The 26,937-nt window shown below is 39.9% G+C and overlaps 1 protein-coding gene across 4 annotated transcripts in view; it reads left to right on the forward strand.

Annotated features, from left to right (window-relative positions):
* Positions 1 to 11,633: 11,633 nt before the first annotated feature.
* PPP3CC (protein phosphatase 3 catalytic subunit gamma) overlaps positions 11,634 to 26,937 on the forward strand; it is a 91,537-nt gene continuing 76,233 nt past the window's right edge. For all 4 annotated transcript variants that reach the window (XM_082656230.1, XM_082656232.1, XM_082656231.1 and 1 more), the window contains exon 1: positions 11,634 to 11,926. In XM_082656230.1, coding sequence (XP_082512356.1) covers positions 11,878 to 11,926 — 49 coding nt within the window. In that variant the 5' untranslated portion in view covers positions 11,634 to 11,877. The remainder of the gene's footprint in view (positions 11,927 to 26,937) is intronic.

Genomic DNA, 26,937 nt, shown 5'->3' on the forward strand with positions numbered 1-26,937 from the left:
TAGGGGTGGAGACACTGAAATCGTGCAACTGATTATGTGTTGCCATTGGCAACAGATTTTCCTCAATTGAAAATGTGGCCATTTCTTTTTGAAGTGTTGGATTTGCTGTTTTAAGCATTTGTACATATTAGAAGTCTGAGGAGCATCGAGTTCTGAGGACCTTTTTCACCTCTGGCATTAGCATCTTCACCCTCCCTTTCCCTGCGTGGACCGGCTCCCATTAAGGATAACAAGGAAAGTATGTGTCACGTGCAGGAGCAGTGACCCAGGAGCAGGTGTTCTGCTGCTTCTCACCCTCACCCTGGCTTGCAGGTTGCCTTCTGTCCTTGCCCAAAGGTTTTTTGTGTCTAGTGTCAACTTAGGTCTTTCCTTCATTGGTCCTTCACCCTGGGTTTTAAAAAGAAGGCTTCTCTGTTCGAGTATCCTAAGACCTGTTTTTAGTAAGTCCTTTTCCACATGGTAATGTGGAGATGGTAATATGGTAATATGTTGGAAATCTGCTTAAAAAACGAAAAGTTGGGCTTCCCTGGTGGTGCAGTGGTTGGGAGTCCGCCTGCCGATGCTGGGGCCGCCGGTTCGTGCCCCGGACCGGGAGGATCCCGCGTGCCGCGGAGCGGCTGGGCCCGTGAGCCATGGCCGCTGAGCCTGCGCGTCTGGAGCCTGTGCTCGGCAACGGGAGAGGCCACAACAGTGAGAAGCCTGCGTACCGCAAAAAAAAAAAACAAAAAAAAAAAACGAAAAGTTGTCTGATTTTTGCAAAAGAGAGAGGTTAGATTTTTATTATTCATACTTCCTTTTACAGTTCTGCAATTCCATCACAGTATTTTTTTAAATAACTCAGGTGTTATGAGGATAAATTAGAAAAAAAATAACTTAAGTTATGTGGACTGTAAATGTTTTTATTTGTAAGATTCTATAAATAAAGCTATATTCTGTAACTTGAATCACAAGTGTCATCTTTGGCAATAACGTGGGTGTAATGAAGACTGTTGAACACAAGATGGGGGTGGTGTCTTACTAACTTATAAAGCTTCATTTTACTGGTCCAGCTTACATTTGGAGAGGGGTTTTAGAAGGAACCTCAGATAGCATAACATACTCACTTTAAATGATTAACTTATCTTTTAATGGGGCCCATGACTTCATCAGTGATGGAAGAACTGTGGTGTTTCCTAAGAAGAGCTTTCTGTCACACTGTTTTCACTTGTATAAATCCATGATTTGAAACTTGAAGAATACACTCGGTTCATTTAAACCACATCTCCTGTATGTCTTACAGGGAAACGTTCTGTCCTGAGACTTAAAATAAAATTCTAAACCTGTTCTTATTCCAATTCATTCAAAGGGCCAGGGATCTGTTTATCTTCGACCACAAAAACGAGCAGTGGAGTAAAAGAATTGATGCCATTTTATTAATACATACATTAGAGATTCCCAAATGCCTGTTGCTCAGTCCTCCCATTTTTTTAAAACTCAAGAATAATATATTAAGTGGCTCCTGTTGGTATTTTAAATTTCATTAAGTAGCTACTATATTGGACTAATGTCTGCTACAGCTGTTCAAAATGATAGTCACTCTGTGGTTCGGCTTGTGCCACCTCTGGAGAGGCTGGGATTAGTGCCTCCCTGTTCACACCTCAGTTACTGGACTTGCACTGTAATCGCTCTTGTTCTTTATAAACTGAGTTCCTTCTGGGTAGAGGCTATATACCTGGTTTATTTCTGTGATACCAGCACCTGCCACACAGAAAGAATGAATGAAAAGACGAAATGAAATGCCTGCAAGTTCTGTGTTGATGGAAGGGCTCCTTTTCCACTGGCAGCAGTTCCTGTTGTGTTTTCCTGTCTTTGGTGCTGGTTTTGCTAATGCCTTGTTTCCTGGTCCTTCTTTATTTAGAAACAGAAATTTGAGAGGTGAATTTGTGGCCAGTATAGAATAGAGCTAAGCAGAGTAAACAGGTCACTAAGAAGATTAAAACTTTGATCTCAGCCATCTCTTTGTGATACTGCTAACCAGCTAAGCCATTCAGGACATTTTTGGTAGAAGGTGAATGCCCTTCTCCTATCAAGTTGCTTCTGCACACTCTTCTTTACCATTCAGTGATGCTGAGATCTGATTTGAGCAAAATCCATTTCGAGAAATAATGAAGACACCAAACGTGGACACAGGGTTTTTGATTTGTGGGAAAACAAAATGCTCATCTATTTTAAAGATATTTGTACTCTTAATGATCTAGTGAGATACATGTGGACTTCTCAAGGATGATAGGTTTGAATCCCAGCAGAAGTGAATCCTTTTCATCCTTCTGAAATAAACTGAATTATAGTCCATTTAAATATTTTTTTTAAAATAGTGGTTGGAAAAGATCCATAGGTCCTTATCATCTCACAGCTAAGTGTGTTTAGATCTGTCAGCCAAAAAAATATTTTTCTTTTCAACATCACAATTCTTGCCAGATGTTTCTTCAAGGTTTATTTTAAATGAAGGAAGGGAGTTAGACTACCCTTTCTGTATAACAGCAATCTTTGACCCTAGCAGTGGATGGGATCCCGAAACAGTGGCATCAGTTATAATTGAGGAATAACCTAAAAGTGTTCTAATTCTGGAAATCAGAAGCCAAGAAGTAGTTCTTTCTTCCATGAGGCTCTGGATTTCTTTTTTTTTTTTCTCCATCTGTGGTTTGCTTCTCTATTGAGGTTGCCTAAGAATGAACTTAGGCAATAATCCACAGGTTGTCATAAATACACATATGTAATAGAAAACCATCAGGAAATTCCTAGCAGAGGCCCCTGGAAAGAAATTTTTTGATGAGGTAATTCTAAATGTGAAATGTGCTCTTAAAATACACGTCGTCCTACATTTGGCTTTTTGTGTGAACTCATTTCGTAAGAGAGATGGGGTATTGCTGTCTTTGTGTGAAGGGTGGCAAACAGATCATCAGAGGGCCTTTTGCCCTGGAGTACAAGGCTGTTCCGCCCCAGGCTGGGGGAGTGGGGAGCAGATTGAGGGGACGGGGGAGGTGTGTAAAAAGGGTAGGGGGAAGCTTTGCAGACATCATTGAGACCACAGTCTAGGCCCACCCAGTTAAAAGCAAAAAACGAGGGCTTCCCTGGTGGCGCAGCCTGGTGGCGCAGTGGTTGAGAGTCCACCTGCCGATGCAGGGGACGCGGGTTCGTGCCCCGGTCTGGGAAGATCCCACATGCCGCGGAGCGGCTAGGCCCGTGAGCCATAGCCGCTGAGCCTGCGCATCCGGAGCCTGTGCTCCGCAACGGGAGAGGCCACAACAGTGAGAGGCCCCGCGTACTGCAAAAAAAAAAAAAAAAAGTAAAAGTGAGAAACGAGTAAATAAAGAGCAACCCTGGGGTTGGGAGATGGGGAAGAGGAAGGCACCAGGGCACCCATGCCGACAACCGACGTTCAGGGTTGCCAGATTCTGGCCAGAGCCCCTTGTCCAGTCACCCCTAGGTACATCCCTGCGTGAGCTAGGCCGGGCCTCCATGCAGCTACAGGTGTAGCATAGGCCTCATCTGCTTCAATTATTAAGAAAAGGGTACATTGGCCTAAAGTAAAGAACGTCCATGTTAAAAGTAAAGATTAGATGTCTCCCTTCCCGGGATGCCAATGCTGATACTCTTTCAATGATAAGACTCCTTTCCCTGATGCCAAGGTCACACTGACTCGCTGTGTAGTGCTGATCTTTTTTTTAACCTTGAAGGAATGTATCCCTGACTTGTTTAATGTTCTTTGTTCTGACAACATATAAAACTGCTGAAAACCATGCTTCTCTGGAGCAGTTCCTCAGAGTTATCTGAGATGCTTTCTTGAAGCTGTAGTCCTCGGTTTGGCTCAAAAGAACTCTTCTATTCCTATTATAGATTGTTAATTGATTATTTTCGTTGACACCAGCATAGGCCGCCACCACGACGAGGTCATCGGAGGTCAGTGCCAGGCTCCATGGGTGCTACGATGGCTCTGCAGACTTGATATGAGGACAGGAGGGGCCCAGAGCCATGCAACGCCTGGGTGCCACGCTGCCCTGGTCAGCCACAAGGATGCTGCTGCTGGAATCCACAGCTACTCCTGTGGGGGCGTTGAACTGCCCGTTGCCCTCCTGTGGGAGCCAGACCTGAAGAGGAACTCTGCCAGCCCCGTCCACCTTCATGGAATGGTTATGGAAATCTATTGCTACAATCTCATTCTTGTTCACAAGATGGGGCCCTGCAAAGTGTTGGTCAGTGGCCTCATGGCCCCCCAAATGGCCAACCAGCTTGCCACTGGGCCAGAAGTTAAAGATGCAGCAACTTCTCAAACACAATGATATGTCCATTCACTTCTATGGCTACTCCCTTGGGGCCTGTGAGGCAACCAGCTCCAATCTTGGTCTTGAACTTGCCCTCAGAAGAAAAGATGCTGACCCAATGGTTGTCATAGTCTGCCTTGAAAATGTCTCCATTGGTGTCCACTGCCACACCTGTGGGCACTGCAGCTGCCCAGGGGAGGCCCTCGAACCCCATAGTGGAACTTGAACTGGTCCTCATTGGAGAAATCCTGGTACCATGGTTATCGCTGCCTGCACCTAGCTGTGGACACACCCTGTAAGTGGATGGATTCATGCTTCTCCCTTCCAGGCTGTCCTTCCTTCTGCTGCCCTTGCTGTGTGTGCAGCTGGGCCTCTGCAGGCGGTGGGGATTGGGTGCTGGGCTTCACATTGTCCAGGGAAGGTGGCAGGTCCCAAGATGCCAGGCAGACACGCTGCTAGGCTAACATTTTTATATGCACCAAAATCTAAGAATGACACCCAGACCGGTTAAAAGGAAATTCCTTCCAAAACATGACGTTAACCTCGTGGGTTTTAAGGAAAAGAAAACAACTAATTCAATAAAGGACACATTTTTTTCTTCCTTAAAATAGAAGATTAGGTTTTTAATTATAGATGCTCATAAGGAAGGAAAAAAGTCTCTTTGATCTACTGTATCCTCCCAGAATAGGAAATTCTTTCAAGTGACGTGTTCCCTTTAAGTTCTCGAGATTAATGAAGCAAGCTCTTTTGAAGCTGGTGTCTGGTTGTATCCTACAGGCATGCCCTCCCCTTTTTTTTAATTGGAGTATAGTCGATTTACAATGTTGGGTTAGTTTCTGCTGTACAGCAAAGTGAATCAGCTGTACATATATCCATTCTTTTTTAGATTCCCATATAGGTCATTACACAGGCATGGCCCTTGAGATGAAATATCTTTGCTGCCAAATTCACATGGTTTAAATATTTTGTGGTAATTCTCCAAATACTATAGATTCCCCCCTATCCCATTTCTGCTGGAAACTGCATGAGCAGGAGAAAGAGATTAAATTTAGATTTTTCTTTTCTGGGAAAACTAACTTTTAAAAAAATTAGATTAAATTGATTTTTCAGGATAGATGGTTCAGTTGTGTATGCTAACTAGAAGGGTAGGTAAAAGCTAAACATTAGAGATCTCAACATTATTTTCATTCGGTTTTAAGATGTGTTAAATTTATTCCTGCAAAGCTATTTCCCCAATTATGCTCTACTTAGCTTAATAGAAAACTCTTGCATTCCTTTGTTCATACATTAAATTTTTGCTTGAAAACTGCCTTGATCTAGCTGATGATAAAATTTTTTTCATTGAAAATTTTAATGCAGGCTTATAAGCTAGTTTAAATAAGAAAGCCCTTAGAAAAGTGTTTAACTTTGATGTTTTTGAAGCAAATGAAGATAAGCAAGAATGGACTCTGTCTTGGTCTTCAGCCAAAAGGGCACAGGATTTTGAGTCCAAAAGAATGGATTTGTGTCAATTCCATCGCTGACTGGCTGTGTGAACTCTGATATGTTTAACCTCTTCCCACCTCAATGTCTATCTACGAGGTAGAAATGATCATTTCTCTACTATCTACCTGCATAAACGTAATGAGAAGTAAATGTATAAGAAAGTGCTTTATAAATTAAAACTCTATACCAGTGGTCATTAACATTTTATTGTCTGGATTCCTTTGAGAAACTGAAAAATATATGCTTTCCTACACACTTCTCACACATACCCCAAAGCACTTAAAAATATACTCAAAACCTTTATTTCATTTATAGTTGGGACCTGGATGGGGAGGGAATGATTTGAAACCCTGTGGTACAGCAAATGCAAGAGCTGTGGGACAGAAATGAGCTTGGTCTGTTTGAGGTTATTTGTATAAATTGCAGTATATACAGCATAAACAAGGCCACTATGTCTGAATTGTAGTGGATGTAAGGGAAGAGGTTTGAACTGAGTTCAAAGAAGTAGACAGAAGTCTACTAAGAAGTAGACCACTTTCAGGAAAAAAGGAGACACTTGCGGGTTTTAAGCAGAGGAATGATAAAAATCAGACTTAAGTTGAGAAAGATCTGTTGTATGGAAGAATGGACTGTAGGGGGAGTAGGTTTACAGGATATGGTGTGTGAGGGATTGAGCCTTCCTCTCTGCCTGGCCCCCAACTCTAAATTTGTGGCCCAAGCAACTTGATGAATGCCTGTGACGTTTACCTATGGCATCTTACCTGTGGAATGCTGGAGCCCAGGTATGAGAGAGGTATTAAATTCTATTCTCTTAGACTGTACTGTATTATGTAGCCAGTAATGACTGCCACCATTTTCTCTCCTACTTCGTAAGGATTTAAACAAAAGTAATAGGGGGTGATGGCAGCTTTGGGGCTCCCCAATCCTTGTCACAGTTACAGTATTGTGTTCTCCCAGGAAGACCAAGGGATAACACACTGTTAAGAGGTTTGCATATTACCCCCCAAATGGCCTGAATATCAACCTGTAAATATATATTTACCAGTCAGCAAAACTTTCATTCGCATTTTTTACTTACAAGAGTCTAAAGGGGGGAATTCCCTGGCCGCCCAGTGGTTAGGACTCCACGCTTTCACTGCTGAGGGCCCGGGTTCAATCTCTGGTCAGGGAACTGAGATCCCATAAGCCACACGGCAAAGCCAAAACAAAACAAAAAAAGTCTAAAGAGATTAGAAATTTGATATCAGGCTATGATTGGTAGAATGTTGCTTTAGGCCATGTTTTTCCAATTGCAAAAAAAAATATTTTTTTAATATGGAGCCGCTAATTTTTTTTAGACCTCAACTGTGGTGGGACGAGTCCATTCTGAGGTAATTTAATCAAAATTAAATGCACTCATAGGAAGATATGAGTAAAATATAGTATACAATGTCCATACAATATGTATTACTAATAAAAACATTTATGTAGTGCTTTTTCATATAAAATTAGAGATTATACACTATAAAATACCTTTTGCTATTTTATTGCAGTTTTAAAAATATTCTGCAGTTCTCTGCATTTAACACAGAAGTTTAATATTTAATGGCTTCATACACATAGAAACTGAAGCCAGGTTACTTTTGTACAACAGTGGAAACTAGGATTCCCTGTGCTTTTGTTAAATTAAAAGCATTCGTAATTATTTCTCAGAAGAGTTAGTCATTAATTAAGGTTTATGAAGTGCTTAGGGAGTGTCATAAGGAAATATACCAAGTCTCACAAGCCCTGTAACATGGAAACCTAGATTTGAAGAAATTAGTAGAATTGCCAATTTAGCATGAAGCTTGATGGTTTAAGTAGTCAATTCTGACCAATGCAGAAAGTAAAAGGAAAGAGAATCAAGTTCATCAATTAAATGAAAATGCAGCTGACCCAGGCCAGGTGGATACGTGTACAAGCTGAGTGAAATAGAACACTCCAGTTGTTGCCAGGAGCTATTGACGTGATGACTAAAAACATTACCACCACCACCAGTGCATTTAAGCCTTATTCATTAAAAAAAATTGTCTGGGAAGGGAGCTTAATGAGAGTTTTCTTCTTTTTATATTTTCATTGAGTGGTTCTAGATGTTTTGTTTTGATCAGAGAAGTCTCTCAGAAAATTCCCCAAATGAATATTTAATGCTACTGGAAATAGGCGTGGACAACAGGCCTTTGAAAGAAAAGAGCATTTAAATATTTTTTTCTCCTAGTTATAAAGTAATACTTTCTCACCATAGAAAGTCTGTAAAATACAGAAAATTAATTGTTTTTTATAAGTGACTTTTAATCATACCACCAAGAGATGGCTACTGTTAACAGTTTTTTCCTCACCAGCTAATGCTCCATGGTGGTATGAACTGTGTTGATTTTAGTTCATCACTGTAACCCTACTACCTAGCACAGTGCCTGGAACAGTTGGCACCTAATTAATATTTATTCAATGAGTGAACATATTAATATTTCCTTCTAGTATTTTTATGCATACGTTAGCTTGTCTGTTAATAATATGGGGTCCATACTGTACTTTTTCACTTTTCGTTATCTCCTGAGGCTTTTCTCATGGTAGCCAATATCTTTTCATCTAAAGTATGATTTTGCATAATGCATATTGTTGCATCCAATTTCATACCTCATTTAACCATTTTCCTATGCAAATGAAATCATATAGTAAGTACTATTTTTTGTCTTGTTTCTTTTGTTCACCATAATGTTTTTGAGATTCATCCATACTGTTGCATGCATCAGTAATTATTTCCTTTTTATTAGCTGAGTAGTATTCTACTTTTTGGGTAATTATTGCTGTTGGGTAAAATACCCAAGAGTAGAATTACTGAATCATAGAGTAGGTGTATATTTAACTTTACAAGAAACTTTCATAGTAGTTGTAGCATTTTACTCTCCCACCAGCGATGTAGGAGAGTTGCTCCCATCCTTGCCAACACTTCCATGTTGAGAGTCATTTTCTAAAATTAATTAATTGATTAATTATTTTTGGCTGCGTTGGGTCTTCGTTGCTGCGCACGGGCTTTCTCTAGTTGCGGCGAGCGGGGGCTACTCTTCATTGCGGTGCGCAGTTTTCTCATTGCGGTGCCTTCTCTTGTTGCGGAGCACAGGCTCTAGGTGGGTGGGCTTCAGTAGTTGTGGCACGTGGGCTCAGTAGGTGTGGCTCGCAGGCTCTAGAGCACAGGCTCGGTAGTTGTGGCGCACGGGCTTAGTTGTTCCGCGGCATGTGGGATCTTCCCGGACCACAGCTCGGAACCGTGTCCCCTGCATTCTTAACCACTGCGCCATCAGGGAAGCCTGAGAGTCTTTAATTTTAGCTCTTCTACTAGGCTAGTAAAGTGGTATCTCAGTATGGTTTATTTTGCATTTCCCTGGTGACTAACAACGTTGAGAATATTTTCATTGGCTATACATATATCTTCTTTGATTGATACTGCCAAATCCCTTTCCAGAGAGATTGTGCTAATTTATAATTCTACCAAGAGTGTCACCTTTTTAAAATGTTTTCCATTTTGCTTTGTGAAAAATACCATCTTGTTTTAATTCTCATATTTTATTACTTATGAAGTTTGGTGTTAAGGAGTGGCTCCAATTTGAGACCCAGGGACTTCCCTGGCGGTGCAGTGGTTAAGACTGTGCTTCGGGCTTCCCTGGTGGCGCAGTGGTTGAGAGTCCACCTGCTGATGCAGGGGACACGGGTTCGTGCCCTGGTCCAGGAAGATCCCACATGCCGCGGAGCGGCTGGGCCCGTGAGCCATGGCCGCTGAGCCTGCGTGTCCGGAGCCTGTGCTCTGCAACGTGAGAGGCCACAGCAGTGAGAGGCCTGCGTACCGCAAAAAAAAAAACAAAAAAAAAACTCTGTGCTTCCACTGCAGGGGGCATAGGTTCAATCCCTGGTTGGGGAACTAAGATCCTGCATGCTGCCCAGTGTGGCCAAAAAAACAAAGATATATCTGAGATCCAGATAGTTGGTTACTTCTTCCACAACTATTATTGGATAATCCATCTCTTCACATTGGTTTGCAATGTTTTCCTAAACTCTTTGTTTTTAGCCATCCTGTTTGTTCTTCCAGATGACATTTAGCCTCTACTACGCTGCAGGGACCAATTTCTTTTTGACCATTAGAAATTTGCTCTGTTTGATAGACGTGTGGAGCTCTGATTACTTCCTAAGTGAAGAACTTCCTCAGGATATCTGAACAATTCTCTTGGGTGGAAGCCTGAAGTCAAGACCCAAGAAAACAGAACCAAAATCTATTCAGCTCCCTCAGGTGCTCCTGCCTTGCTGGGATTGCTATGAATGGCCTTAGGCCAAAACTGCAAGGCATAATTCAGGATCTGACTCCAGTGTGTATCCCCAGATCTCCTCCCAATACATAAATCTATAGTAAAGGAGATTTGGTTTAACTCCTATAATCTTTTACCTGGAAGCTGTACAAAAGAACTTTCTGCTATGATGGAAGTGTCCTATTCTACCACATCCAATTAGTTAGCCACTAGCCACAGGTAGCTATCAAGCACTTACGTGGCTAGTGCACTTAAAGAAATGAATATTTAAATTTTATTAAATTTAAATGTACAGAGCCACCTATGACTACTCATTGGCCACCACAGTAACTGTTAAGACCGGTTTGCCTGTAATTTGCATATACTTCCTTGGATCTCAGTTTCAATATTCCACTATCACGGCTAAAATCAAAATACTTTTGACTTTACCAGGCACTATACTCGATGAGGGAAGACAGTTTCTATTCTAGGCTTACAATTTAAGGAGAGAAAAGGTCAGTTTTTAAGCTGGAGAGGAGTCAGATTGCTGACTCTACGGAGACTTGCCCATCGTGTTCCACAGTAAGGATGACCGGGGGAGGCAGGTAGTGTGTCACTGCGTCAGAGGGGAAGAAGGGATCGCTCCTAGCTGTGTAGGTGACACGCAGAACTTATGAAAAGGTCAGTTCCTTGCACAGAGGAGGTCTGGCCCAGGGGCTCCATGGAGCCGGCTGCCGTCCCCTTTCTGACAAGTGCAAAGGCAGAGAGGAGGCCACGGCACCTAGCGGAGGGTCTTATCCACCCACTCGGAAACCGCCCCTCCCCGCGCACTACTGGATTAGAACTAGGATGGACGCGATCGTCCTTCTTACTATACTAACCGCCCTCGACAAATGTAACAACTTAAACCAGGGGTTGAAATGGGTTTGCTGACTGGGGGGAGGGTAAACTGTGGGAAGGAGCCTGATCAACTTGATAACGTCTCCTAGACAGAGTGGGGGGGAGACCCCGAGGAAAGGGAGGGAGGTCACCCGTGGGGAAGGTCTGAGAAGACAAGGGCTCCCTGCAAGGTGGCCCCAAGCGGACAGGAGGTGCACTGCTCCGCCGAGAGGCTGCTGGGTCGCTCGGGCCGGGTCACAAGATGGCCGCTGCTCCACTGGGGCTTTTGGTGCAGGACCGAGGGCCCGCTGTTAGGTGCTCCAGGCCCGGGCGGCGCAGGCAGCCGAGAAGGAGTCAGCTGCAGGAGGGGCAGGCAGAGAAGGGAACACTACTCTCGGAAGCTAAAGCGGAAGGAAGCGCGCGTGCGCGGAGGGCGGCCGCGCGGGCCGAGAGCCTCCACGCGAAGGGTAAAGCCGGCGTCGCTGACAGCCCGGGAGTGGGAGGTCAGGCGGCCGAGCCGACTGAGGCAGCGGGGCCGCGCACTGGGCCTCGGCGCGGCGCCGGCGCCGGCGGCGCGCGGGCCGCCGGGAAGTTAGGAGGGCGTCGAGCGGGAACGCGCACGCGCGCGCACGCGGGGGCGGGCCGCGCGCAGCCGCGGCCGCTGGGGTTGCCTCCCTCAACTGCGGTCGCGGGCGCTCGCGACTCCGCGCCTCAGGAGGGAGCGGCCGGAGGGCCCGCATCCTGTCCGTGGGGTTCGAGGCTGGGCTGCCGCGGCCGCCTCCTTCTGGTGCCTGGGCCGCCCTGAGGAGCCGGGCCGGGGCACGGCTGACTGACCGGCCCCGGGGAGCCGAGACCGCTGGAGGCGAAGGCGGAGGCGCACGTCTGGCGGTCTCCTGGACCGGGAGGAGGCCGAGGGGACCATGTCCGGGAGGAACCTCCACCTCTCCACCACCGAACGCGTCATCAAAGGTGCCAAGCGGGCCGGGCCTTCCAGTCGACCAGCGGGAAACGGCCCTCGGCCGGGCGAAGGCTCGGGGCCGGAGGGAGGGAGCCGAGGATAGGAGGCAGGAGGGCGGCGGGATCCCTGGCGGCGCCCATCCCAGAGGAGGACCTGGAGGGGGTGTGGGAGACGGGAGGCCGGGATCTCCACCGGGGCTCCCCCGCGGGGGCGCCGGGCGTTTTCTGTTGCACCTGGACCAGTAGCTAGCTGGAGATTGCTTATTTATCTCCCGTAGTGTCGGATTTCCAGGCAGGGTGGCGATTTCTTCTCCCACCACCCCCAAAGAGTCTGGATCCACATATTTTTAAAAAGAAACGATTCCTCTTTTCTAGGCTCTTACCTGGGGGAAACCATCTAGGGTGATGTGGGTAGGGAGTTGAGTAGACCCTTCCAAGTCGGATCTTTCTGCCGCTCCTCTTCTGTAGGATCAGATCTTTCTTGCCTCTTCCCCACCCTTTTTTTAAGGATGGATACCACGTACCTTTTAGCCCACTTTCTTCAGATCATCACAAGTCACTGCTGTTAGTAAAAGAAACAATATAGTGAAATAAATGCAAATAAATTCATATTGTGATATTTGAAAGGGATCTACAGATCTCTTGACATGATTTTTGGTGTTTTATTTTCCTTTTGGCCATAGAGACTTGGAGAATGATGTTCCCTGTTTCAGATGTCCAAAATAAACTAAAGTGTTCCTTACTAATACATACAGGCTTTTACATTGTAGTTGTTTCTGCCCTTAAACTAAGAATAGTGGTTTAAATATAACCACTAATTTATGTGCCTCTTTTGTTCAGACATAAGACAAGTACAACTCTTCTGAGTTTTAATACTCGGTTTGAAAGCACTATTTTGTAAGAAGGGAATATACCGAGACCAGGTGTGTTAGTGACCTCTGAATAAAGGGGTTAATTGTAAGTGGGGAAAACTATTAAAATACTTTTATTTTTTCATTCTGGTAATTAGAAGGAGAAAGGAAACCAGGATTGGTGACAAGAAAACTTTTTTTTTAAGTGGAGAAAAATTATTGAATGTTCAATGAAGGGAGAGAATTTTAGTTTATAACTTAGATGTTTTTTTTCCCCTAAAAAATTAAGCATCATAAATGTTGATTGCCTGCAGTATGTAATTTTAGTGTGTAATGTAGTTTTCCCCCCAAAAAAGTCATCATCATAAGTGTTGATCATAAATGTTAATTATCTACACTGTATAATATTTACTAAAGGTAATGAGGTTTTTGAGATTTATCTACTCAGCATTTGTGTGGTATCATTAGGGATTTAAGAGAATTGTTCATAGAACTGACAGCCCTTTAACTGCTAAATTCTTTTGACCATTTTAATGTCAGTCTTTATAGTATATAACCCATGAAGAGTATATAACCCTCTCTTAAGATTCAGAATCTACTAAACATAATCTTTTTTGATAAATCAAGGTCATCATTATGTACATTAATTTCTGTCCTATGCAGTTAATATGGCCGGTGCATTCTGCTGTATAAGGGTGTTGGCAGTTTCCTCCTGTGCTGAAATGACTCCTCACTGCTATACCAGTTTAGTGCTTTTGTCTGTTCTTAGTTTATCTGCTGCAGTACTGCTCTCTATCTGTCAAAATATGCCCTTCTAATCTGCCACTTCTAAGCTGAAGTAGGCAGGGAAACCAGATAAACCAGAATAGTGTGTCAAGTCAGAATAAATAGGATCTGAGTGAAGCTTAGTGGTGGTAGTCCTCAGACCTTCGTGAATCTCAAATTCTGATCGCCATTGTAGTATGTAATTTCTACCATAACGTGCCGTAAGATATCAAGGAAATTTTTAAATGACCCTTTCAGACCCTTAAATATAGAAGGAAAGTAAAACAATATGTAGCTAAAATGCAGGTGCTGGCTTATTGCTAGGCATGCCCACAGTTAAGTGAATACCCTCATAGTCTATATGATTTAAATTTGTTTTTTGGTGAAATTTTATAAATTACTGCATGTTATTATAAGATTACCCTTAAAAAAATGAAACATAAATGATTTCAAGCCCTTAGAATGGGTGGATTTGTCTCATATATAAAAACTTTAGTATAAGAACTTGAACACAGCAATTTTGGCTTCCTGGTGACTTACGTTGCTTTTTTTTCCTGGGTTTTCCTGAGTTTGAAATATTGAGGTTTATTCTAAGAAAGTAAGGTGTCACTGTATATATAGCTAAGGTCCGGTTGTACTGTACTGGGTTCTAAATCCTGATCTAATCTTATCTTTTCTGGCCAGAGTTGTTTGCATTTATTCACAGCTGGAAATCTTTTTCAGAGGTGAGACCACACCCCAGTTATTCTGGGTTTTGTCATTTCCTGTTAACTTTAAATTCTGCTTAATTGTTTTGCTTGAGCAAATCTTGGAGAAGAGTGGGTGGGTGGGAGTGATTTGTATTTTGTGTCTTTTAAATAGCAGCCTTCCTAAAATGAAGGACTAGATTGGAGGTTTTACTCCTACTTCTCGGGCTTACTTGTGACCTTGCCTTTTTTTTTTAACCTTGCCTTTTTACTTAAACTCTCTCTTTTTTTGCTTCAATAATCTCATCTGCAAAATAGGGTTAATAATACCTTCTTTGTCAAGCATCTCAGCCACGCAAATGACATAATGGATGTGAAAAGCTTAAGACAAGGTAGTATTATGAAACATGATAGTAGTGTGAGAATAAATCAGCTGCTTCATAAGTGGATAATAGAGAAATCATTAACATTCAAAAAATATCAGAATCGGAAAGCATATGAAATTATAAGTTAGGAAACTGTTCCCAGTCAGGAAAATACCTCTTCTACAATATAAAGGATATCTGGGTGGAATCCCATGGATAACAGCATACAAACCAATAATACAGTCTGTCTAGTACTTCTCTGGCAGCTGGTTTCTTCTCTAGCAGTTGAAGGTATTTATTTTGTGTTTAAAAATATAAACATTCTTATGATTTCACTCATTTATTAAATGTTTATGGAGAGCCATCTGTAATGTATTCCCAATTGGTGCTCATTTGCTGCTTCTTTGTTTTAAAAATTAAAATTTGTATGAGCCTCCAGAACAGTCCATATACACTGGGGGCAACACTACTCGTATCTGGAGCAGAAAACGAGAAACCCAGATAACTGCATTTTGAAAATCTTTCAGCTTGATTTTTTTTTCTGGTTTCCAAGTTTCTTTTCCTGTTTGAAGGAATTTTTTTTCTTTGACAGTGATTTTTATAAAAAGTTTATTCCTGTAAGCTGAATCTTTTCAGAAACAGCAAGGAAATTTCACTAGGCATTACATAACAAATATAGAGAATCCATTGTCTGAGTTTGCTCTTTGGTGGCCGAAGGGGTTTTAACAGAAGTCAGACCTCTTCTTTTTTTTTTTTTTAATCATTGAATTGTGCACTTTATTTTTACTATTTAAAAATCTTTATTCAAATCAGATCTATGCTTATTATTTACATTATCTTTCATTTAGGTTTAAAATATAATATCCATCTGTAGTTTAAATCATACTTTTAGCCCTTTACAAAATACAAAGTTAAAGTTGTTATAGTTTAAAACTGAATAGAATTGGGGACATTAGATTTTTAAATGAAAATGAAAAATTATGATACATTAGAACATACATGTACACATACTACTAGACAAAGAGTGGTAGAACAAGATAAAATATAGTAATTTTCTATTTTTTCTTGTGGCTATTTTCTATATATTATAAAGCACATACTTTTAATAAGTATTAAAATAAAACTTTCAATTAATAAATCAAATGCCAAATGAAGGATTACAAGAAAAAAATTTTCCTGAACTTTTCACTTACTTAAACTACATGTTTTCCTAGGTTAGAAATTATCCATATTTAGAATATCTTAAAGTATAGATACATTTGATCCCCACATGTTAAACACTGTACAACTGGAAGTTCTCAAAAAAGAGGTAAAGAAAAAGAAAGAAATGGTACTCTCAATTTAGCTTCCCAAGAGTTAGACGGATGCCCACAGTCTATGCTTAGTTGTCTATATATGAAACAGCAATGTTCACACCCCTCTTACTCTTTGTTTATATCCTTGACTTTGTTATGATTTATATTACCTTTCCGTTTTCTTTCAAGAATGGAAACATCTGACTGCGATCTATCTTCTTTATTAAAATATAAATATTTTCTAGAATATGGACAGATAAGTTTTAATGACAAACAGCAAAATACAGCAACCAATATTCAATAGGTATTCTGCCACTTAGTGGAGTTTTTCAAGAAAGCAGTTCAGTACGCCTTCTCAACTTACAAATGTATGTGCACTTTATTTTTATTTATTTTAAAAATAAATTTATTTTATTTATTTATTTTTGGCTGTGTTGGGTCTTTGTTGCTGTGCGTGGGCTTTCTCTAGTTGTGGTGAGCGGGGGCTACTCTTTGTTGTGGTACGCGGGCATCTCATTGCGGTGGCTTCTCTTGTTGCGGAGCACGGACTCTAGGCACGCTGGCTCAGTAGTTGTGGCTCGCGGGCTTGGTAGTTGTGGCGCACGGGCTTAGTTGCTCTGCGCGCGGCATGCGGGAACTTCCCGGGCCAGGGCTCAAACCCATGTTCCCTGCATTGGCAGGAGGATTCTTAACCACTGAACCACTAGGGAAGCTCCAGACTTCTTTTCAGGAGGATACTGATAGAGTTCTCCCATTCTCTTGGAATTCAAATGTAGAATGTACTGCCATTTGTAGCACAGCATTGAAGGCTGCTGGTTCTTTGATATCCTGGCAGTGGGAATAGTGTGGCTATAGCTTTCTTAAAAAATTTTACTTAGAGTAGTATGGACAGAAATGGCTATTTCCACAAGTATATCCTGAACCCCATTTCAGTCTCTAGTACCTATACCTCATTTATTTCCCCTCTGTCCCCTCTCTCCGTTTTTCATATTATGAGAATGGATTTACCAAGGATTAAAAAAATTTTTTTTTCTTTTAAATGTAAGCTTAACCCTGCTAATTATAAAATTTGAAAGGCAAAAGGGAAGAAAACAAAGGCTTCATATTCCTTCCTTCCAGAAACTACTCTTAATACTTTTCATTACTATATTTTCATTAATACTTTTCAATACAGTTGACCCTTGAACAATACAGGTTTGAACTGTGGGCCCATTTATACGTGGATATTTTTTCAATAGTAAATACTACAGTACTACATGATCTGAGGATGGTTGAATCTAAGGATGTGGAACCACGCATAGGGAGGAACTTTAGGTATGGGGGAACCACCCGTGTATATACAGAGGGCTGATTGTAAGAAGTACTTGGATTTTCTATTGTGTGGAAGGTTAGCACCTCTAACCACCTCTTTATTCAAGGGTCAACTGTATTTCCATCTACTGGTATATTTTAAATTAAAAGGAAAATGGATGACATATATTAAACCTTTTATTATTCAAATATCTCATATTATTTTAACATAAATATTGTAATTTTACCTAAATTCTTTCATATTGGTTTCAATCAGCATGAAAATGATTTGAAAGTGCTTGTATTCATTTTTTTTTTTTTTTTTCTCGGTACGCGGGCCTCTCACTGTTGTGGCCTCTCCCGTTGCGGAGCACAGGCTCCGGACACGCAGGCTCAGCGGCCATGGCTCATGGGCCTAGCCGCTCCGCGGCATGTGGGATCTTCCCGGACCGGGGCACGAACCCGTGTCCCCTGCATCGGCAGGCGGACTCTTAACCACTGCGCCACCAGGGAAGCCCTGTATTCATATTTTGGTCCTTTATATTTTCAGTCATTTGATACAATGCCAACCCAGAAGAAACATTTTCAAGTATAAATTTTCGATGTGAGCAAGTCATATAGCACACATCTGTTGAATTTGTTAACATTATTTAAGTTGTACTTAGTTTACCATTGTAATTAACAACTGCCAAACTATAATATTTATTTTTTAATTTTTTTTGGTCTATACATTTCTCTCTTTTTTTTTTTTTTTACATCTTTATTGGAGTATAATTGCTTTACAATGGTGTGTTAGTTTCTGCTTTATAAGAAAGTGAATCAGCTATACATACACATATATCCCTGTATCTCTTCCCTCTTGCAGCTCCCTCCCTCCCACCCTCCCTATCCCACCCCTCTAGGTGGTCACAGAGCACCGAGCTGGTCTCCCTGTGCTATGCGGCTGCTTCCCACTAGCTATCGGATTTACATTTGGTAGTGTATATATGTCCATGCCACTCTCTTACTTTGTCCCACCTTACCCTTCCCTCTCCCCGTGTCCTCAAGTCCATTCTCTAGTAGGTCTGTGTCTTTATTCCTGTCCTGCCCCTAGGTTCTTCATGACCTTTTTTTTTTTTTTTTAGATTCCATATATATGTGTTAGCATACGGTATTTGTTTTTCTCTTTCTGACTTACTTCACTCTGTATGACAGACTCTAGGTCCATCCACCTCACTACAAACAACTCAATTTCGTTTCTTTTTATGGCTGAGTAATATTCCATTGTATGTATGTGCCACATCTTCTTTATCCATTCATCTGTTGATGGACACTTAGATTGGTTCCATGTCCTGGCTATTGTAAATAGAGCTGCAGCGAACATTGTGGTGCATGACTCTTTTTGAATTATGGTTTTCTCAGGGTATATGCCCAGTAGTGGGATTGCTGGGTCGTATGGTAGTTCTATTTGCAGTTTTTTAAGGAACCTCCATACTGTTCTCCATAGTGGCTGTATCAATTTACATTCCCACCAACAGTGCAAGAGGGTTCCCTTTTCTCCACACTCTCTCCAGCATTTATTGTTTCTAGATTTTTTGATGATGGCCATTCTGACTGGTGTGAGATGATATCTCATTGTACAAACTATAATATTTAAACACTGGAAATTGATGCTTTTTGAGATTCACACCTCTGAGTGAAAGTCTCAAACCTCAGAAAGGACATCTTAATTTAAACACTTAATTTTTTTTTTTCCAAGCAGGAATAAGGTGTTCTTTTTTACCCGTGTGATAATGGTTGTGATTGAAGCCTTATGTATATCAGACATTTGGTAATAAAGCTTTCTTCCGTAAAGTAACATTATCACATTTTACTGTAAAATTAAAAAAAAAAAGCTATCGGATTATTGGAGAGACAAGTGCTAAGGACTCATTACTTAAAGTGAATTAAAGAATTATTTAACACAGGGGACTATATTCAATATCCTGTGATAAACTATAATGGAAAAGAATATGAAAAAGAATATGTATATGTATAACTGAGTCACTTTGCTGTACAGCAGAAATTAAACACAACATTGTAAATCAACTATACTTCAATAAAATTTTTTTAAAAAGAATTAATTAAAACACTTTTCCTAAGCAGTATTTGATAATAGAGTATTTTTCCATTAAAGTGACATTTTGGGGAAAAGCTAATTTTTAGACATACGTCTATGAGAGAGAGAATTATTCAGCTAATTCTCATATTTGTGGTCATTTCAGAGCTTTGCTGCTACTAATGACAATAAAGAGGTGTCTTTTAATCTTTTCATCCTTTGGTGCAATCATTAATAGAATATAACACTCTGTTTTAAGTTTTCATGTTAAATTTTAGCTTCATTTGAAATTGCAAAACTGAGGTCTAAAAATTTCAACCTAACCTAAGTGATATCTGACTTAGTTATCTTTATAGTCTACCTAATTATTCAGATGTATGCAGAGAGAACTTTTAGTTTCCTATATTCAGTTTTATTTTGTTGGCAAACTAGATTTTTATCATGAAATCTTTTAGTTTCTTGAGTCTTTGTTTATTATTAGAAGAGGGTATAACTTGGTAATTAGGCTCTCTAGACTGGGTGACAGAAAAATATGCTATATTAGCTGGTCAAGGGAATGTGTATCTTTGGTGATCATTATTAGATTTATTGAATACTAAGAATTCATGATGTTTTTGTGCAGTGTCTAGACAATGTCAGCCCAAGAGAGTGAAATTCTGAATGAAATAAACACTAGGAGATAATTTAAGAATTCATTCAAGAATTGCCAATGGAATCCTTGCTAAAAATGTTTAACTTGTATCTAGTTATAGTAAATGATAAGACAAATCCAGTTTATGGGACTTTCTACAAGACAAATGGTCTGAACTCTTCAAAAGTGTCAAAGTGATAACAGTAAACATCAATTTTAATGGTAGAATTCTGTGGCTGTCCAATAGATCTTATAACAATGGCAACAGTGTTCTCCACACTGTCCAATAGAGTAGGCACTAGTCAAATGTGACTACTGATCAGTTGAAATGTGGCTAATGGTATTGCAGAGCTACATTTTTAATTTTACTTAAAAAAATGTCAAAGTGATGAAAAATTCAAAAGGCAAGAGGACTATTCTTGATGAGAGAAGATGAAAGAGAAATGACAGTCAAGTACAGTGCCAAGCCTGGATTGGGAAAATAAAAAAAGTCATAGAGGACATTTTGGGGACAACTGGGGAAATTTGAATATGGAGTATATATTAGATATAGTATATCAATGGGAAATGTCTTGGGTGTGTGATATGGTATTGTGGTTATAAAGGAGAATGTTCTTATTCTTAGGTAATACCTGATGAAGTATTTAGGTTGAAATGTCATGATGTCTGCAATTTGTTTTCAAATGGTTCAGGAAAAAAAAAATGTACTTGTTAAGAGAGAAAGCAAAAGTGGCAAAATGTTTACCATGGTGAATATGGGTAAAGAGCAAATGGATATTCATTTTACTATTCTTTCACTTTCTGATAGGATTTCAGTTTTTCAAAATATAAAGTTGAGAGAAAAAGGAGTACAGTTAAGAAATGCCTCACATAACCAGACTCAGGAAAGGCACTATCATATTTGAGGATTCAGTGGTGTCTTAGTGAAGGCAAGCTAAAGAGAAGAACATGAGTTTTAAAGTATATTATAGCTGATGTGGCGTGAAGGCAACTTGCTTAGTAGGAAAAGAGGTTGTTGCAGCTACATGATGGGTCTTGGAAGAACATGCAGAAGTAAGGATGGAGAAAGCAAGTATACTTGACTAAGGACTTGAGAGGGTGGTTAAACTAGAAGTGTCAGAGAATGGGAAGAGGTTAAATGAAGCAAAGGAGAAGGAAGAGGAATAGCTGAAATCTATCAGTGATCAGTTGACAGTGATCCCATTTAGGAGATAGCAAGATTATTTTGATGGCTATATGTTAAAAACAAACAAACAACTGAGGCTTAGTTGGCTTATAAATGTAATCCAAAATTATGGAAAATGCAAACATTACCCAAACAGATATGGTGACAGACTTGTTCTTGTTTTTTGGAGAGATTCAAGTGAGTAAGGCGGTAGAGGGATAAAATAAATATTAAAAAGCACTAATAAGGAGAGAAGATGGAAAGGATTTCCTAAGTATATTTCCCATCCCTGTTAATCATACCACTTACCCATTTAGTCACTGGCTCACATGACAAGCCTGGGAGTCAGGCCAGACTCTCCTATCCCTTTCACTTCATATCCCGTTCTACCAGAATCAGTTCTGTGGACTTCTGGTTTCTGCATAAACTTCTGCTTCATCTCCCTCTCTTACTTCTTGCTTGTATTATTGCAGTAGCCACTTGCTAGGGCTCTTTAATCTAATCTCCATGCTGCCATCATGATCTTTGGATAATGTAAAGGATCATTCTTGTGCTTGAAATCCTTCATGAACGTTTCCAGCCCGTAGGATAAACTCTAACTTTGTTGCTGTAGAAGTTCCTTCGTGCTAAACCTCTAACCTTGTGTTAATTCCTCCTCGTTTCACACCCCCATTCCCAAACCTACTTTCCTACTTCTTGTGGTTCCCCAGAATGCCATGTCATGTTGTATCTGTGAATGGGCTCTTTGCCTTACTTCTCTGAAGAATCTTGTCCCCCAACTTGACTAGCTCCTATCTATCTTTCAAGATTTAGCCAAGAGGACATCTGAGAAGCTTTTTCCCCTTTACTAGGAGGTTGTATGAGTAATGGTTTTAGAACATGGGCTTTGAAGTCAGGTGAAGCTGGATTCAAATTCTGCCTCTTTTTGGTATCTGTGTGACCTTGGACAAATCACTTAACTTTGTTTTACCTCCGTTTCCCTATTTGAGGGAGAGGGATAATAAAACTTAGCTTGCAGGATAGTTGTAAGGATGAAATAAACTCCACAAAGTACAGTGACAGGCACATAGTAAGTGCTCAGTACATGTTAGCTGCTATCATCATCAGAAGAAGAATTAGATATTGCCTCCCATGTGCTCCCGTGAGCAGTCTTATTGCTTTACAAATTTCTTTAAATATTTTTATTTTATTTTATTTATCTGGCCGCACTGTGGGGTGTGTGGGATCTTAGTTCCCCCACCAGGGATCAAACCCACGCTCCCTGCATTGGAAGCGTGGAGTCTTAACCACTGGACCTCCAAAGAAGTCCAAGAACTGTGTGTTCTTAATGTTGAATACAGTGCCTAGCACATAGGTGCTTAGTAATTGTTTAAGTGAAAGCATAAGAAGCTTATTTTATTGAAGACGGTGTAGGAAAGAGCACAGGCGCTGCTAATTACTAGTTGTGTGACTTTTGTCATTTGTTTTCCTTGCTTCAAGTTTAAAATGGGAGATTACAGTACCTACCTCAGAATTTAAAGATTGTATTTCATATTGTACAATATTATGTAGAGTGCTTAGCATAGTGCCCATAGTGGGTGCTTAATAAATGTTAGCTGTTCTTTATTAAATGAATTCTTCTTGAATCTTGGTGAGATCTGACAGCAGGTCTGTTTGACTTTAAGTGGCATATGTGCAATGATAGTTTAACAGTGTTATATTTTATATTTTCCAACCTTAATCTCCTTAGCTTTTGAAAGGACGTAAACATAAAATCCTTAATAAAAATGGTGAACATTTCCTTTTCTATAGTATAGATAGAATTTTGGAAATCATGTATTCAGAAACAGATATTTGATGAGTTCCCACTACAAGCAACACATTTGTGGTTATACTCAGAAGCTTAAATACTGTCTTGAAAAGTACTCAGTATAGCATATGATAACTTCCCAAAAATGCGACAGAAAATTAGAACTCTGGAGCTTCCTATGACTAATAACCACCGGGAAGAGCAGATGACTAAACCGTAGACTATATCTTGTAAGAAATGTTTGCTCCTTCACTCTATAAATTGATAATCCTTTCAGGTTTAAACTTTAATGTTTGATCAGTGGCCTAAAGAGGTAAGACTTAATTTGTGTTTTTTTGTGTGTATGCCTAGGTACATTTTATTCTTGTGACCTAAGGCTTTGTGGAAGTTTAAAAATAAAATAAGATAGTTTTAATGAATGGCCAGAGTAATAACGGTAATTGGTGGATTTATTCATGAAAGCAAATTAGTTATTTTTTACTATTGTGCATTGTTTTATTGAACACATATGATCACTATAAAGTTATTGTTTCTGTCAGACTAGTGAGTTCTGTGACTATCAAAGAACAGAGGGAATAATCTGAAAGAGCTATTTCAGATTATTGAAATAAAATTATTTGTTCTGATCAGTTATGAAAGGACCTGAAAGGTACATATGACTTTCACTAATAATATCTAATATAACCTCTTAAGCAGTGTTTAACTGGTTCATGATTGGAAACGCAGGTGAGTAGATTAGGAAATAAGTCTGCAAAAGTAGGGCAGGCTTGCTGGCTTAAAATAGGAATGAAAGCAGGGTTATTTGGAGTGAACAGAGACAGCTATTTAGGTAAATCCTAGTGTCCCGTGAGGATAAGACCACACAGTAATCTAAAAATAATAGCTTATAGGCCAATAACTTTTAAGGGTTATCTTTTATACTTACTGTAGGATTAAAGTGGTTGTCACCAATGTGGTCTTTCTCTTTAATGCAGTTCTGCATCAGATGTTAGGTGTATGAAAATATGTGTCATTTATGTATTGGATGTATATTGAAGCAGTATACTGAATTGAATTGAATTTGACCATGGAAAGGCTGCAGAATTTCTTCAGTGTACTTTAGGAACTTAGTTTTAAAAATTTATTAAATTTTTATTTTGATAATTATAGATTCACAGGATATTGCAGAGAAAGGTACAGGAAGGTCCTATACATCCTCCCCTAGGTCTGTTCCACAATGTCAGTATCCCACACTACCACAGTACTATACAAAAATCAAGAAATTGACATTGGCACTATCCAGATAGCTTATTCAAGTTTCACCAGTTATACATGGACTTGTGTGTGTGTGTGTGTGTGTGTGTGTAGCTCTGTGCAATTTCACATGTGTATAACTACCACCACAATCAAGATACTCAACTGTATCATCACCACAAGACTCTTGTGTTACTACCCCTTTGTAGCCACACCCATCCCCTTCAGAAACTCATTTTTATAGTTTGGTTATTGTTTTGAATCATGTGCAAACCTAATTTGATTAGGGTTTTTGCTTCTGAGTTGGAAGCATTGTAAAGTAATCTTTATTGCAATACAGGTAGTCTAACAGCAACTGACTCATGGTAAAAACTAGGTTAAAATGTGTTAGCAGTTTGGAAACACTGAAAACTTTCTTGGCTAAATATATATAGACTTAGAATGATGATTCTGAACTCTGGTTACCAACCAGAATCACCTGTGGAGCTTAAAAAAAACATGAAGAAAACATGGGTACCTTGGCCTCATTCCAGATAAATCTGGCAAGCAATGTTGAATATAAAAATGCAAGTTACAAAAGGATACACAGGGACTTCCCTGGTGGTGCAGAGGTTAAGAAGCTGCCTGTCAATGCTGGTGACACGGGTTCGAGCCCTGGTCCGGGAAGATCCCACATGCCACGGAGCAACTAAGCCCGTGTGCTACAACTACTGAGCCTGTGCTCTAGAGCCCGTGAGCCACAACTACTGAGCCCGCTCGCCTAGAGCCCGTGCTCTGCAGCAAGAGAAGCCATGGCAATGAGAAGCCTGCGCACCGCAACGAAGAGTAGCCCCCACTCGCGGCAACTAAAGAAAGCCCGGGGCTTCCCTGGTGGCGCAGTGGTTGAGAGTCCGCCTGCCGAGGCAGGGGACACGGGTTTGTGCCCCGGTCCGGGAAGATCCCACATGCCGCAGAGCGGCTGGGCCCGTGAGCCATGGCCACTGAGCCTGCGCGTCCGGAGCTTGTGCTCCGCAACGGGAGAGGCCACAACGGTGAGAGGCCCGCGTAATGCAAAAAAAAAAAAGAAAGCCCGTGTGCAGCAACAAAGACCCAACACAGCCAAAAATAAATAATAAATAAAATTTTTAAAAATGGTTACACAGTATGACACCACATATGTAAAAATTTTAATATTGTGTATAGATATATTTATAACAAAAAATTATATACATGTGGGAAGGATACACAAGTACTTAAAGGTACTAATTACCCCTGGGATGAAGGAAAAGGATGAAGGTTCTCTTCAATTATATCTGTAACATTTTAGTTCTTGAAAAATATTTGAAACAGATATGACAAACTTAATATTTTAAATCTACATGGTAGGTACATGGGTGTTTGTACTATTTGTATTATTTCCTGTATCATTTTATGTAAAATTATTTTTTGAAATATTTCATTAAAATTTGTATACATGTAGTATATTACATGTGTCTGGAATTTCCTCTTTTCTCCCTTTTACTATACCTTCTATTTAATTTTATTTTGGTGCCAAGAGTGGAGTGCTTCTATAACAAATACCCAAAAATGAGAAAGTGGCTTTGTAACTTCCAGAAGATCCAGCTCAAATTTCAACTTTCTGATGCCCTTCCATGATTTCTGTAGCCATCTACTGATAATCCCCTTTATAATCTTCCATACAGTCTGTACCGTACAGTGTATTGCTTAACTGTTCTGTGTTGATATTACATCTTGTTTTATATGAATTATTTTGTCTACTTAAATAGAACATAAATTTCTTTAAGGTAGACTCCATATGTTAAAATTATATAAGCTATACCTTACCTACACAGTATGAGCATGTAGTAGATGCCAGATAAATATTGAATTATTTAACTTAGAATATAATTACCTCCCTAGTATTTTTGAATTTTCCTCAAAGAACCCTTCCAGTTCTTTGTCTGCTATAGCTTTCAGAACTTCAGGTTTTAACAAGTATCACTATTATCCAGGATTTTAGGAAGGCTAGATATAGGAACTTAGATCTATCCAGGTATTGAATGTTTTATTTTTCAGTTAGTAACATTGTATAACCATGAATTCCGTAAAATCTAGAATTGTGTAAAATCCTGGATTGTGAAAAATTCTTTTGCTTTTGCTCATACCTTGTGTATGAATGTTATTTGTCTAATGTCTACGTAGTTCTCATTTGAACTTAAATTTTAGTGGCTTCTCAGAGAGATTATTTTCATTCTAACCTGTCTTATTTTACTTTGATTTATGTGTTAAGAAAAAGTATTACAGATTATTTGGTGAAGCACTATAGCAAAAGAACTTAATCTTGGAATCAGTTGACCTGGGGTCAAATTCCAGCTCCTCCAGTTACTAGTTGTGAGATTTTGGACAGACTTTCTAACTTCCCTAAACCTTGGTTTCCACATCTGTCAAATGGGGATAGTAATACTTCATAGAGTGTTATTAGGTTAGATGAGACTATGTATGTAAAGCCCTTAGCAATGCCTGTTGTGTAGTTAGCACACAACCAATAAACATTATGGTCGCTAGTATTATTGCGACTCCAGTTACGAAAGTTGAAATCTGAAACCTATATTAAAAAGCGTTTTTTAGATGCTTTGGACAACTTAGCACAACATAAATAATTTAGCATCAGAGACTTTAGCTAACTTGTATTAGCAAATTTATTAATAAGAAGAATAACACATTATTACCAAGTAGTGTTTATCCCAGGAATGCAAAGTTGTGTTAACATTTGAAAATCAATGAATATAATCTACATATTAACAATAAAGGAGAAAATGTATATGATTACTTCAATAAATTCAGAAAAACTTTGACAAAAATTCAACACTCCATTCATGATTTAAACAAACATACCT

The sequence above is a fragment of the Grampus griseus genome (assembly GCF_964374135.1).
Source record: "Grampus griseus genome assembly, chromosome: 6".
Taxonomy (NCBI): domain Eukaryota; kingdom Metazoa; phylum Chordata; class Mammalia; order Artiodactyla; family Delphinidae; genus Grampus; species Grampus griseus.